General features: G+C 39.8%; 1 protein-coding gene across 1 annotated transcript in view; it reads right to left on the reverse strand.

Annotated features, from left to right (window-relative positions):
• Positions 1-6: 6 nt before the first annotated feature.
• LOC106681550 (putative ribosome-binding factor A, mitochondrial) overlaps positions 7-13,109 on the reverse strand; it is a 35,063-nt gene continuing 21,960 nt past the window's right edge. The window contains exon 5 of the mRNA XM_014421903.3: positions 7-2,077. Within this exon, the coding sequence (XP_014277389.1) occupies positions 1,991-2,077 (87 nt within the window). The 3' untranslated portion in view covers positions 7-1,990. The remainder of the gene's footprint in view (positions 2,078-13,109) is intronic.

Consider the following 13,109-nt stretch of genomic DNA (forward strand, 5'->3'; position numbering starts at 1 on the left):
TATATCATACAATCAGCTGACTCAGGCTGTAACTTATATGTATATGTATGCATATTGTGTGTAATGGGCGTCTGCTCCCCCCTTGGCAAAATATGGTTTACGCCCATGGAGACCCCGATTCTAAAAAAGTGGTTTCAAATCCTGAAATAATAGCAGAAACTCTAGAGGATCATTTCACAGATATTTATTATCTAATCTTAATCAAGAAGAAAAGGCACAGGATATAGATTTTACACCATCTACAAGACAGGATAGCTCATCTCAGCTGGACTATACTATAATTGCCCCATCACAATCTGGGAACTACAAACAGCAATATGATATGATGAATATAACTAATAAAGGAAAAAAGAGGAAAGATGGTAGAAAAGAATAAAAGGTAGTCAATATAAGATATATACCACCTAGAGGCAGGACCAATGCCAAGTACAACTAGCGTGAAGTACAAACACGTTAGAGAAAATGGACTGAAGTAAAAAAGGCAACTATAAACTAAACTAACTGTGAATATAAAATAAGTTCAAAGTGGAACTAAATGTTAAAAATAAGCATGTTAAAAATAAATAGTGAAGCAAATCGGAAAACTTTTGTAAAGGCGAGAATAGTGGAAAGGAGCACAATTTTAAAAAAAAATCCATTCTCTTTTAAAAAAATATTCCAAAACCCATCAATAATTCCTTTAACCACATTATAATATCCAAACATCTTAAATCCAAATTATCTCGTATTTCTTTCAAATTCCAAGAATCTATGATGTTAAAGAAAAAAGTCAACCAAAAAATATCCTATCTGACCCGTAATATAAAACCAATATGAACGATATACATTTTAAGAATCTCTACCATTTTCATTTTATCTCGATCACAGAAAAAACAACAATTCATCTTCAAATTTAATAATGTCTATCAACAATCTCTAATTCATAAAATTTACCACAAAGGTGTACAAAGGTGACCTAAAAAGTCTTCCAGTATAATCCCTAAATTTACTCATACTCTGTATGAGCCATTAGTAACTGTTTAGCCAGTATTATGCCTCTGTATGGTATACCAACTATAGGTCATTGTTTATACTCTAAAGACTAGTCATGTTTGGCCAAGCAGGCTACGAGTCCCGCCTTTTGACAATTAACTTCTACAATAATACACCAATTGTTCAAACTAATAACATAATTAAGGTAATTATGTTTTTCACTCAAAAGATTAACATATTTTTTACTAATTAAATATTGATTACAATTACTTTTCAACTCAACTCATTTTGTTGAAGTGGATCATATGAACTATGTCCCATGGTACTAACCCAAAGTTCTAACTTATGGGCCCCATTTATACTTCTAATATGACATTAAATTTATTAATTTAGATTCTACAGAAAAAATTTAACACAAAACAAACTTTTTTAATTAAAATATTTATTAGTAGTTAGTCAAAAAATAACAAATTGCTTCAAAATGTCAGAAAACAATACTTATAATTGAATCAGTCCTATAAGTTACATAGAATATCACAGATCATATATACATTAAGAATTGTAACTGATTTAAAAAAAAAATCTAAAAGATAACATTGACACTGAAAAAACAAATAAGTAAAAAAAATAATAAATCAACAACATAAACTCTGTTATGAAATAACTATATAAAAATAGTATTGACTCAATATTTGTAAAAATAATATTTATACATTCTGGCAACTTAGAAAAGGCTGTACCTTCCATTTTTCTATTATATTCCAGTTTCCCTGCTTTTCATCTATTCAGGTTTTTTTAACTTGCCTAGTGTACCAAGAATGGATTATCTAAGATCCCTAAAATATCATAATAACTACAAACAACTGATAGTTATAAACAATAAAATAGACTAGAACATGAAAAATAGAGAACAATATAGAACCAAAAAATAGTCAAAAAGACTGATACAAAAATGGAACTAAATTTTGAACACAAAATTATTTGTAAAAGATAGATTTTCTTTTATCAGAAATATATATTACATTTCATTTTTTTCAGAGCTAAATTCGTCTTGCTTATGAGGTCTGTTTATTTTATTGATCCGTTTACCTTTAGCAACTAACACCTGGAACATAAATTAAATTGAACTATAATTATTACCAAGAACATAAAATTGAATTTATATGAATAATGATTTTCAAAAACTTATCATTTAATAGAGACACTGGGTGAGGAAAAAGTATGTTCGAAGTGAACTTTTAACACTTTGACAGCAGTTCACGACACATTGTCATCAAGACATGGTGGCTCGGGAACACGTATGACAACAAAGTGTTTAAAAATCGTGCTTTAAAAAAACAAAAAAAAAAACATGCTTTTTAGGGGTTAAAAGGGAGTCTCCGCTGTCAAAGTGTTAAGAAAAAAAAATACAGAAAATGAAAACTGTAATAGAAAGTAGAAAATTAGTTTTACGAATTATTATAGCAAAACATATGGCTCTAGAACACATTTAAAATTTATTATCATTTCTTTAATACCATATCAAAGAAAAATAATATCATGTTGACAACAAAAGGAAACTGATAATTGTCCTGATGAGACGACTTTATTCAAATTTTATCAACTAACATAATATCGAGCCAGGTATCAGTAGTTAAAGAATGACAAGTGGGGTTAAATTTTACTAAAGATAAATTAAAACTATGGAAAAGATTGTTTAATAACTTTGATTCGTAGGAGTTTTTTAAAAAATCGACGATTTAGTCACCATTTAAAACTATGTTATGGTATAGAGGAACAAAGGTTTCTAAAATATCTCGTAGTTCCGTGATGAAAACTATGTTTTGGTGGTCTATATATCATTATGGGGGGTTAATGGGCAGGGTAACAGGAGGACTAGAGAGGGAGATGGGTGCGGGTGTCTCCTCCACTCTTTGTGGATGAATCAGGCCAGAGTGCCCTACTCACTGTCTGAGGATTCCCAGTTCTCCCTATCCCTGCCAACGCCTACTGTCACCTCCACGTGGTGCCCCCTGGGGAGTCCGATGGGACTCGCGAACGACAGAGGCGGGTGTCTGTCATGCCTGACAATATGACAGGCATGACGGGCACTTTAAACACCCAAGCTAGGCGTAGGGAGCTCGAGCTGAGGCTGAATGGCAGAGGGTGTATAAAAATATACTGTCTTTTATCGACCCACTTGGGGCACCTCATTGTATCTAATCCCCGCTGCAGGGAGAGGGGGTAGTACCTGGACCTGGCAGGGCCAGCAGTGGAACTCCCAGGGCATGTTTCGAGCTCACTTCCCACGGTTGTGGAAGAGATGAGTGATATAGAACCACAGCAGAGAGAAGGGGGAAGTGGAAACACTCCCCCCGGACCTCAGTCTAGAAGAAGGGATAGCAGAGGATCGGGCGCAATGAGGAGAAGGCGGCGTGCGATCAACAGAGCCACAGCAGACTGAGAGTGTTTTGGGCCCAGCAACTTTAGTTGATAGGGAACAGAGCTCTACAGGACCTGGTTCTAATGCGGAGAGTGAGCCAAGGAACTTGGATCGGCCACGGGATACCGGGAGACCTTCAGGCCCATGAGTTTCGGCTGATAGGGACCGGAACTCGGCGGGACCCGGACCATCCAGGAGGGCTAGAAGGAGGCTTAGGGTCGGTTCTCAGGATACCGAAGGTCAACAGGGCACCTCCACCTATGGTGCTAGGGACCGGAACCCTTCGGGACCTGAAACGACCAGGAGTGCTGATATGAGGCAAAGGGGGAGGCCCCAGGATACTGATGAACAACCGGGCCCATCAACCTCTGTTGATAGGGACCGGAATTCTTCAGGATTGGGACCTTCCACTGAGAAGAGAATAAGGTCCTCCCCAGGGACTTCTGCGCCTATGGCAAAGAGGCCTAGGGGAGATGGACCAATGAGACCGACGTACTCAAACGCTGCGGGATGCAGCAGGGTTGCCGTCATTCCTGACGGTTATCCTTCTGTCCAGCTCACTCGTGAGCAGAGTGATGAGGTGCAGACACGTCTGATTAGGATTATGGATGAATAGGCACAAGGGGGTGCACACCTCGAGTTTAGTAATTTAATTTATCATCTCGGGGGGTGCATCGTGATTTGCGACAACCAAGCTGGAAGGGACTGGCTGTCGACTGTAATCAGAGACATCAATCGGCGATAATATCACTTTACACGCCGGCAACGTTGATGAGCTCCAGAGGACCACCAGGGTGGGAATTTTCTTCCCTGGTGAGTGAGTTGAGGCAGATATTCTCCTTCGAAGAATTGGCTACCAAAACTCCAGGATGCCCAACGTTGGAAGATGGACGTTGGTCAGCACTAAGGAAGAGGAGGCTGGCTTTTACGGGGTTTTTAAGATCCCGGAAAGCAGCGTACGATTTTTAGAAGGCAGAGGCTTCCTGATGAACTATAATTTCAGGAAGGCCTTTGTTAAGGTTCACACTAGGAGGAGACCTCCACCAAGGGAAGAGAGAGGGGCTGGCGAACCCATGGATGTGGAGAGTGCCGCTTTGACCTCACCCTCTGGCGTGGGTGGGATGGTTGCCCGCCCCACCGGAGCGGGGGAATCGGGGAGGCGGACCATGGGCGGATCTGGAGCACAGGCTGTGAGCGGATTTGAAGGACTGATTACCAGTGGATCCGGAGGGCTGGCAGCGGGTGGCTCTGGAGGACGGGTCTAACTGTTGGTAGACCAAGAGAGCTGGCGGTGGAGAGCGATCCTGGAGGTCTGGCTGCTGGGGGCGTGTCCGCGGCCGATTTGCTGATGGCTCCTTTACATGCCCAGATACACCTCAATCCCTTCATACTGGTCCTTTCAACATGAAGTTGGCACTTCAGTTTGCTATCCAGAGTAACGCCAAGATGTTTGACTTCACTACAGAATCCCAAGCGTTCACCGTTAAGGTACGGCGACCTGATTACAATGTTCCGTCTGTTAGTGAAGACACAAAGACTGACCTTTTGAGGATAGATGATCAGACCATATTCCTGGCACCATCCATACATAAGGTCTACCGATGTTTGAAGGTATTGAGGTGTCTCTGGGCATGTAAAGGAGCCGTAGGCAAATCCTGGGGCCTCAGACCAAAAGTTATATATTGGTTGTACATGGCAGCGATAAGACCAATTGTTCTATACGCTGCCATTATCTGGTGGCACAAGGCTACGACCAGGAAATCCCTAACTTGGCTTGGGAAACTTCAGAGACTGGCGTGCCTTATGATAACGGGAGCAATAAGCACCACTCCTGCAGCAATGGAGGTTCTGTTGAACATTAAACCTCTACACATAGAGATTGAAGCTCAAGCCGTTAGCTCTGCATACAGGCTTATGAAACTAGGAACGAACTACCATTCCTTAACTTATGAGGGACATGGTAGACTGTTCAGGAGGATCAATGAAGACAGGATCCTGGCTATGCATTCGGATCATCAGGAGAAAAAATATAAGAACACTTACTACAGTGTAAGGGTTGATGGTTCAACCCCACACAAGCCGTGTCATGGGATAAACTGCTACACAGACGGATCCCTAATGGAACAAGGATCCGGAGGGATATGGAGGATGGACAGACCTAATCAAGGCACATCCATCTCATTAGGAAAGCACACCACAGTGTTCCAAGCTGAGGTGTTTGCAATAAATGTCTGTGCCCAGAATTTAATAAAGGAGGGCATGAGGGAAAGGCTAAGCACGATCTACACGGATAGTCAGGCGGCCATCGATGCGCTGGATAACTACGCAATCCGCTCCAAATTGGTGGAGGAGTGAAAGGCTAACTTGAACTCTCTCTCCTTGGCCAACAAGGTGTGGGTGGAATGGGTGCCTGGACATAAAGGCATTAAAGGAAATGGGAGAGCGGACTACCTAGCAAGGAAAGGATCTGAGTATGTTCCTCTCACACCTGACCCCATATGTGGAATAATGGAGTCTCAGCCATGCATGAAGAGGCATATCAAAAAGATCGCTGAGAGCAAGGCTGGGTTACTCTGGAGAAATACCATAGGGATGGAACAATCAAAAATATTCCTCAAAGAACCCTGCCCGAAAAGAAGCAATTGCCTTCTTAATATGGATAGGAGTATCCTAAGATGGGTGACAGGACTATACACAGGACACTGTCACTTAAATAAGCATCTCTATAAAATGGGACTGATAGAGTCCCCTATCTGCAGGTTCTGCAGAAAGGAGGAAGAGACTGCTTACCACATCATGTGCAAATGTGATACAGTGGCAAGAACACGATTCCTCATCTTTAGTAAGGATCGTATCTTGGATCTCAAACTTTGCGAAACAGTGGATCCTTACACAGTGTCCAGATTTGCAAAGGCAATTGGCCTGTTTTGAGCAGAGGAGGGACAGCGTACAATAGGCCCTCTGAGGCCGCTTAAAAAAAAAAAAAATATTATTATAAGGAGCTTATCATCACCTCGTTCGACCTCCAGAACTAAGAATTCGAAAAAAGATGACTGAAGAATTGATGATGAGAGTAAAATTTTACAAGATAAGAAGGCCCTAGCGTATATACAAACTCCACCACGAGATTTATCATTTCGATCGGATCTGAAGAGATTATAGTCAGGTAGAGAAATAGAATTACTGATCCTCTCATTTAACCATGATTCACTGACAAAAATTATATCATAAATATTTTGTGATACAAACATATAAAAATCAGACCAATGCCCAAGAATAGATTCAATATTTAAGTGACAAATATTAAGTTCGCTAGTCATTATAATTTATATATTGAGAAATATATATATTATTTAATATAGCAAATTTTAGTAAACAATTAATATGAATATTTGTTGTGAATATAGAAAAGATTTTGTAATGGGCATATATAATAAATTTTAACAAGCGATTGGTACTACTAAGCAAATATTTTAACATATTATAATAAGTCACAGAATGAGTACGATTTAAGTTACCAAAACAATTAAAAAATGCAATTATAAGAATATAAAAAATCAAGAGAATAATAATAAAGTTAGCGAAGAAGTGTTTAGCACAAAAACAAAATATGTTATTGAGTAGAGGCTTAGATATGTTTATTATTATTGAAAGAGAACTTTTACCATTTGGGATTTTACAGAATGCTATTGTTGATATTTGCTCAGTAATAGTATAAAATAAATATAAATACACATAAACAGTAAGAAACTTTAGACTTACAAAAGAAAATGATTTAACTAACTTATATTTTAATAACATCCTCATGCGATCTAATAACCATTGAAGCACTCGAATCATCCTTTTTTGCAATTTTTAAACCATACATACTTGTATGATTTTTGCTTCTGCACTGCTTTAGCATCGCGAAAAAGACATCTATTTGTAGCTGTAAGTCTTTCATTAATAAATATTCTAGACAACTCTCCTTCGATTCAGCCGAGATCTCTAGTAGACAATGTCTTTCTTTATCTTATGTGTAACATTATATTTTGTTTGTCTATGCGACAAAGAAAACTTACTACGATTACACCAGGAAAATTGGTATTAGGTACATCTTTCATTCTATAGCAGTAATCTATAGCGTTTTCTCCGATGTTCAAATTAATTTATTATCAAATTTTCCTTCGGTTTAAAAGGAATTCCCTTTATTTCGATGTCATTAGAAAATATTTCTTGTTCTAGATAGTTTAATTTTTCTTTGATGACACTAAATTCATTTTTTATTTGAATGATTTTATCATTGAATGAATCAAGCTTATCACTAACTTTTTTTATTTCATTTTTCATGCTAGTAATAGCATTTTTATTTTCTTCTATATAATCAGAAAAAATACTTTTTTTTATTTTATTTATTTGTTGATATTTACAACTGTATAAAAAAATACAACCAGTAAATTTGATCATAATGACATAGAAACAAAAAAAAAAAATACTTAGTTGTGTTTTGAATTCTTTATTATTTTCTCTGATTTCCGTAGTCAGTTTCTTGAATTCTTTTAGAAATAATTCAAGGTTTCCACTTACCTCGGTCTCTTTAAAAATGTTCTCCATTCTTAGGGATTTTCTTCTATCCTCATTGCACTGTTTGCACAGCCGCTTTTTATTTTCTTGCTTAAAAAAAGCAACTTCATCTTTTGTGAGCTCGACACAATGGTCCGAGCTATCATAATGTGAGCATTGGATTTTTAATGCATTCTGAGAAAATCCTTTTATACAGACCGCACACTTACTCATGATTGTAAAATAATAAGGGTATAAACTAAAGAATAATCAATAATAGTAACATAAAAGACAGAAATCAACACTGCACTTATCACACGACCACCCAGGGTGACTGCCAGACTGCAAAAAGAAATATAAATTATACAAAAATATAACTATATTGCACATATAAGTTAAGGCCTGAATGCTATTGTGAGCTGACATGTCAAATCAGCTTATCAAATGGATATATAAGGAAGTGCTCCTTCAATAAAGTACAGTATCAAAGTTGCCATCAAGCGTAGTGTGTTAAAAGCCTTTTACCCTTCTTTTAGTATTATTCTGATCCAGAACAGACTTAAGTGGTGCTGAAACCCAGGATCTTTGGATACAGAAACAAGTTTTAGTTTAAAAAAAAATTTTTTTTTCTTCAATCTGAATTATGGCCGGTAATGCAATAATGAGAGAGACAGTTCTAAACATTGAGGGTCTGAACTTTAACAACCCGCTTCCAGTTGAAACCAATCACCCTGTAGCTAAAGAGAACCCACCTCCGGGAGAGTTGCAGCCACTACATGAAGTCTCTTTAGCGCAAGCTCATGCCACAACATTAGAATGGATCAAAATCTGCACGGCAACCGCCCAGGACTTAAGAAAGCCAGTTTCCGACTTTGAAAGGTTTACCGGGGAGACAGGAGAGTTAGGCCATTTTCTAAAATGGGGTGATCGAATAATGATTTATGATGATAAGGGAGACCAAGAAACCAAGAGTCTAATGGTCAGTTTGCCATGGAGCTCCTGGAGGCTACAACAGAATAGCCAATAAACTCAGCAAGATGATGGAGACAATCCAGGTACAGGGTCAGATTCAATTCCTATCCAATGTACTAAAGGTTCAGTTGGCAAAAGAGCTGGGGAAGAAGGAAGGAATGCCGAGAGAACGCTCTTTCGTAGAGTATGCATAAGAGCTAATAGACACAAGTGCCCGGGAACAGTAGGCCTGAATGTAAGTGGAAGAGCCTGGGTGGACTAGGATAACATAAAATCGGCCTAGAACAACTCCCTTGCCTTTAAGAAGAAGAGAGTACAAGGACAATGGTAGGGTAAAAGCGCCGAATAGGGACAAAAGACCATGGTAAGCAAAGCCCAGAAACATTAGTCGGCAAGAGGACCACAAGTGTCACAGATGCGACAAAATTGGGCACCTGGTGGCCCAGTATCCCCAAACTCAGTGTTTCGAGTGCGGAAACGAGGGACACATTGTGAGACTGGAGGCAGAGATCGGACCAGGTGGAACCGATAGAGGTTAACGGCCGAATTCTGAGATGGAGAAGAGGACTTCAGAGAAGAAATGAATCCACAAGCGATTCAACAGAAGCGTCAGATGTCTCAGAGACTGAAGCAGAAGGAAATGATCTGGGAAGAGGACAGCAGAGAAGGAGGAACTTATGGAAACCTACTGAGGAAGAGAGAAGAACCCGGGAGGAGATGAGTTGCATATCAGCAGAGAAGCGACCACACATTAGTGAATAACAATGTGAGGAGAGAGTATGGCGGTCTGTCAATCATCCGGGTAAAAGGAGGAATAAGGTGCCTCGTAGATACAGGGAGCTCCAATACCATTGTGGACCGAGAAGTGCTGGAGAAGCTGAAGGGTGAGAGAGGGGCACTCTGTGTCCAGGACTGTCAGTGCCGTCTAGTTACCCTGGGTGGACCCTGTAGAGTGATTAGGGAAGTAGAGATTGGATTGAGTAGGTGGGGAGGAAAAGGATAGCTTGATGGTGCATTTAATAGATAGGAAGCCCTGTGAATATCGAATGATTATTGGAGGAGATCTATTAGGAAAAGTGGGTCGTAAAATAAAGATTACCGAGAGCAAATGGAATATTAGGATAGGGAGGAAAAGATACAGCTGCCAAAGGATCCTAGGAGATGGAGGAGTATACATAGGGGCAATTAAGCAGGCAAGGGACTGGAGGGAAATAATATTAAACGAGTACGATAATATGTTTTTCAAGGAAGGAGAGGTCCTCGGAGTAACAGGCAAGACAGAACACGAAATTCCCTTGAAACAGGATAGGATAACATACGTAAAGGAAAGGCGATACCCCCAGGCACTCCGGCAGCACATTAGAGAACTGGGTAATCTGAGGAAACAGGGGATTATTGTAGATAGTATGTCTCCCTATAACAGTCCGCTCTGGGCAGTCGGGAAGAAAAGCACACCAGGTGAGAACGAAGAAAAATACAAAGTGGTGGTTGATTATCAAAAAGTAAATGAGAACGGTCGACGAAAAGTACTCAATACCACAATTCAATATTCTCGACAGGTTGGTTGGGGCAACAATTTTTAGCACTCTAAATCTGAAGGCAGGAAATCTCCAGATTAAGATGCACCCCAGAGACCAACACAAGACCACTTTTACTTTTAAGAGGGACCATTAAGAGTTCACTCGGATGACGTTTGGCCTGAAAAATGTGCCTATCATTTTCCAAAGGTTAATGGATGAGTTTTTTAGGGGACTAGATGAATCGGTATCCCAGATATACATGGACGACCTGTTAGTATTTAGCAAAACTGAGACTGAGCACGTGCACTATTTGAAACAGGTTTTCCAACGTATAAGGGAGTTCGGGCTGAAACTCTCCCGTGAAAAATTGGTACTGGGGGCCAAGCAGAGATAAGTTTTTTGTGACATATGATTTCAAAAGAAGGAGTAAAACCTTATGCTCAAAAGGTGGTAGCCTTACAGAGAATGGCAATGCCAAAAGATATCAAAGGGATCAGATGGCTGTTAGGCATATTAAACTATTATTACCGGTTTGTGCAAGAAATGGCACAGTACTTGGTTCACCTTAATAACCTTCGCAAGAAAGGTAGCAAACTGATAATAACACAGGGCATGGAGCAGAATATACGCAAATGTATGGAGCACTTGCAGAGAGAACCGGTCCTGGCATTTCCAGATTTTCGGTAACCAATTACCCACATCACAGATGCAAGTGAGTATGCCCTGGGAGCAGTATAGTATACACCAGCAGACGCCTGACGGAAGTGGAGGCTCGTTATAGTGCCCTAGAAAGGGAACTTCTGGGGATTGTGTGGGCAGTAGACCACTTTGGACCTTATGTGTTTGGAAGGCGGTTCCGGGTTAATACAGATCATCACCCTTTCCAGTGGGTCGGAAAGTTAAAGGAGTCATCCGTGAGGATCACGCGGCGGAAAGAGCTTCTTAGCCAGTACAATATGAAAATTATTTACAAACCCGGAAAAGAAAATGTGGTGGCCGACTGGCTCTCGAGGGCAATAACAGTAAATGCTATTGAAGACGACGAAGGAGGCTCTTCATTGGAAGGAAGACAGTTTTTGTATGAGTGGACACCGAGGGAGGAAGAACAAGATGGCAAGAATCATCTTTGGATGAGGAGGGAACCGAGGGAAGATCAATGGAGATGGAGGAAGTAATAAATGAAAAGAGGAACCAAACTATCTGGAAGACGAAAACCTCCGGTTTAACAAAGGTGGAAGATTGTAAATACGGCAAGAGTAACATAACCACCACTAACTGGTCAGAACCAGGCATCAGGGAGGATCAAATCTGCAAAATGCTGAGAGACGCGTCCAAACCTGGAAAGACACACCATCTATACATGGGAAACGCAGTAGTCTGGGATAAGATACGCAGATTATGGTGGACAGAACAGACTGGAGTGGACCGACCATTTATCCGATGCACGCTGATGGTAGAGACCATCTAAGATGTGGAATGGCAAAAGGAAGTAAAGCTCGCCTACCACCAAGGTAAAACTAACCACCGAGGGCTGAATGAAACACTCCAGGCATTGTGACGTAAATACTTTTGGTGGGGGATGAGGCACACCATACAGAAGACCATCAAGAGTTGCGCAATTTGCCTTAGCACGAAGTATGATCGGCATCCCTCCCGAGCAAGGTAAGAAGAAACATTGACAGCTGAGATACCGCTGAATGACCTGCAAATGGATTTCTTCACGTGGAAAGGGTATAGATGGATAACAGTAATCGACCTATTCAGCAAGGTGGCCATGGCCTACCCTGTGCGGGATAAATCTGCAGAGGCCATGCTAACAGCTCTACGAACCTGGTTTCAATTTTATGCAATCCCTGATAGAATTTCATCCAACGGTATTGTTCGATAATGCGGCCAACTGGGAAGAAATGAGAATACTGGAGGTGACATGACAGAAGCTATAAAAATCAGGATGATTGTTTATCGAAAATTGGACTCCAATAGAGGGAAAGAGGTTCAGCGCTATGAGGGGCCATTCAAGGTCACAGTAATTAGATAACATAACATTGTCACCATTGAAAGCTTGACAAAATCGAGGAAGTGGAGAATGGTTCACATTGAACAATTAAAACTCCCTGCGGCGGTTTTATCTCAGGGGGCGGAAGTGCCCTCCGATCATCACGAATGAGATAAATTGTACATGGGTTTTTTCTTATTCTTTGTATATTTTTATGTTTTGAATTAGTAAGTGAACAATTATAGTAATTAGTAGTAAGTCAACAATTATAGTAATTAGTAGTAAGTCAACAATTGTAGTAATTAGTAGTAAGTCAACAATTATAGTAATTAGTATTAAGTCAACAATTGTAAGGAAACGTGTAATTATTTTGTTCATCAAATGTATAAATGTATAAAGAAGTGCTTCTTCAATAAAGTGCAGTATCAAAGTTGCCATCAAGCGTAGTGTGTTAAAACCCTTTTTTTCCCTTCTTTTAGTATTATTCTGAACAGAGTTAAGTTTTTTATATATATATATAAGTTAAGTATCGGCGAAAGTCAAATGTCACAAAAGAGAAGAAGGAATAAGATGTAACACGTGTGAACTGCTGTAACATACTAACTTTATTGGGTTCGGTATATCTCTTTATATACATGCGATCAGCTGATCTCCTCAGTCAGCTGACATAGAAGTAACAGCTGAC

Source organism: Halyomorpha halys, unplaced genomic scaffold (genome assembly GCF_000696795.3).
Source record: "Halyomorpha halys isolate HHAL.00 unplaced genomic scaffold, Hhal_1.1 Scaffold347.1, whole genome shotgun sequence".
Lineage (NCBI taxonomy): Eukaryota > Metazoa > Arthropoda > Insecta > Hemiptera > Pentatomidae > Halyomorpha > Halyomorpha halys.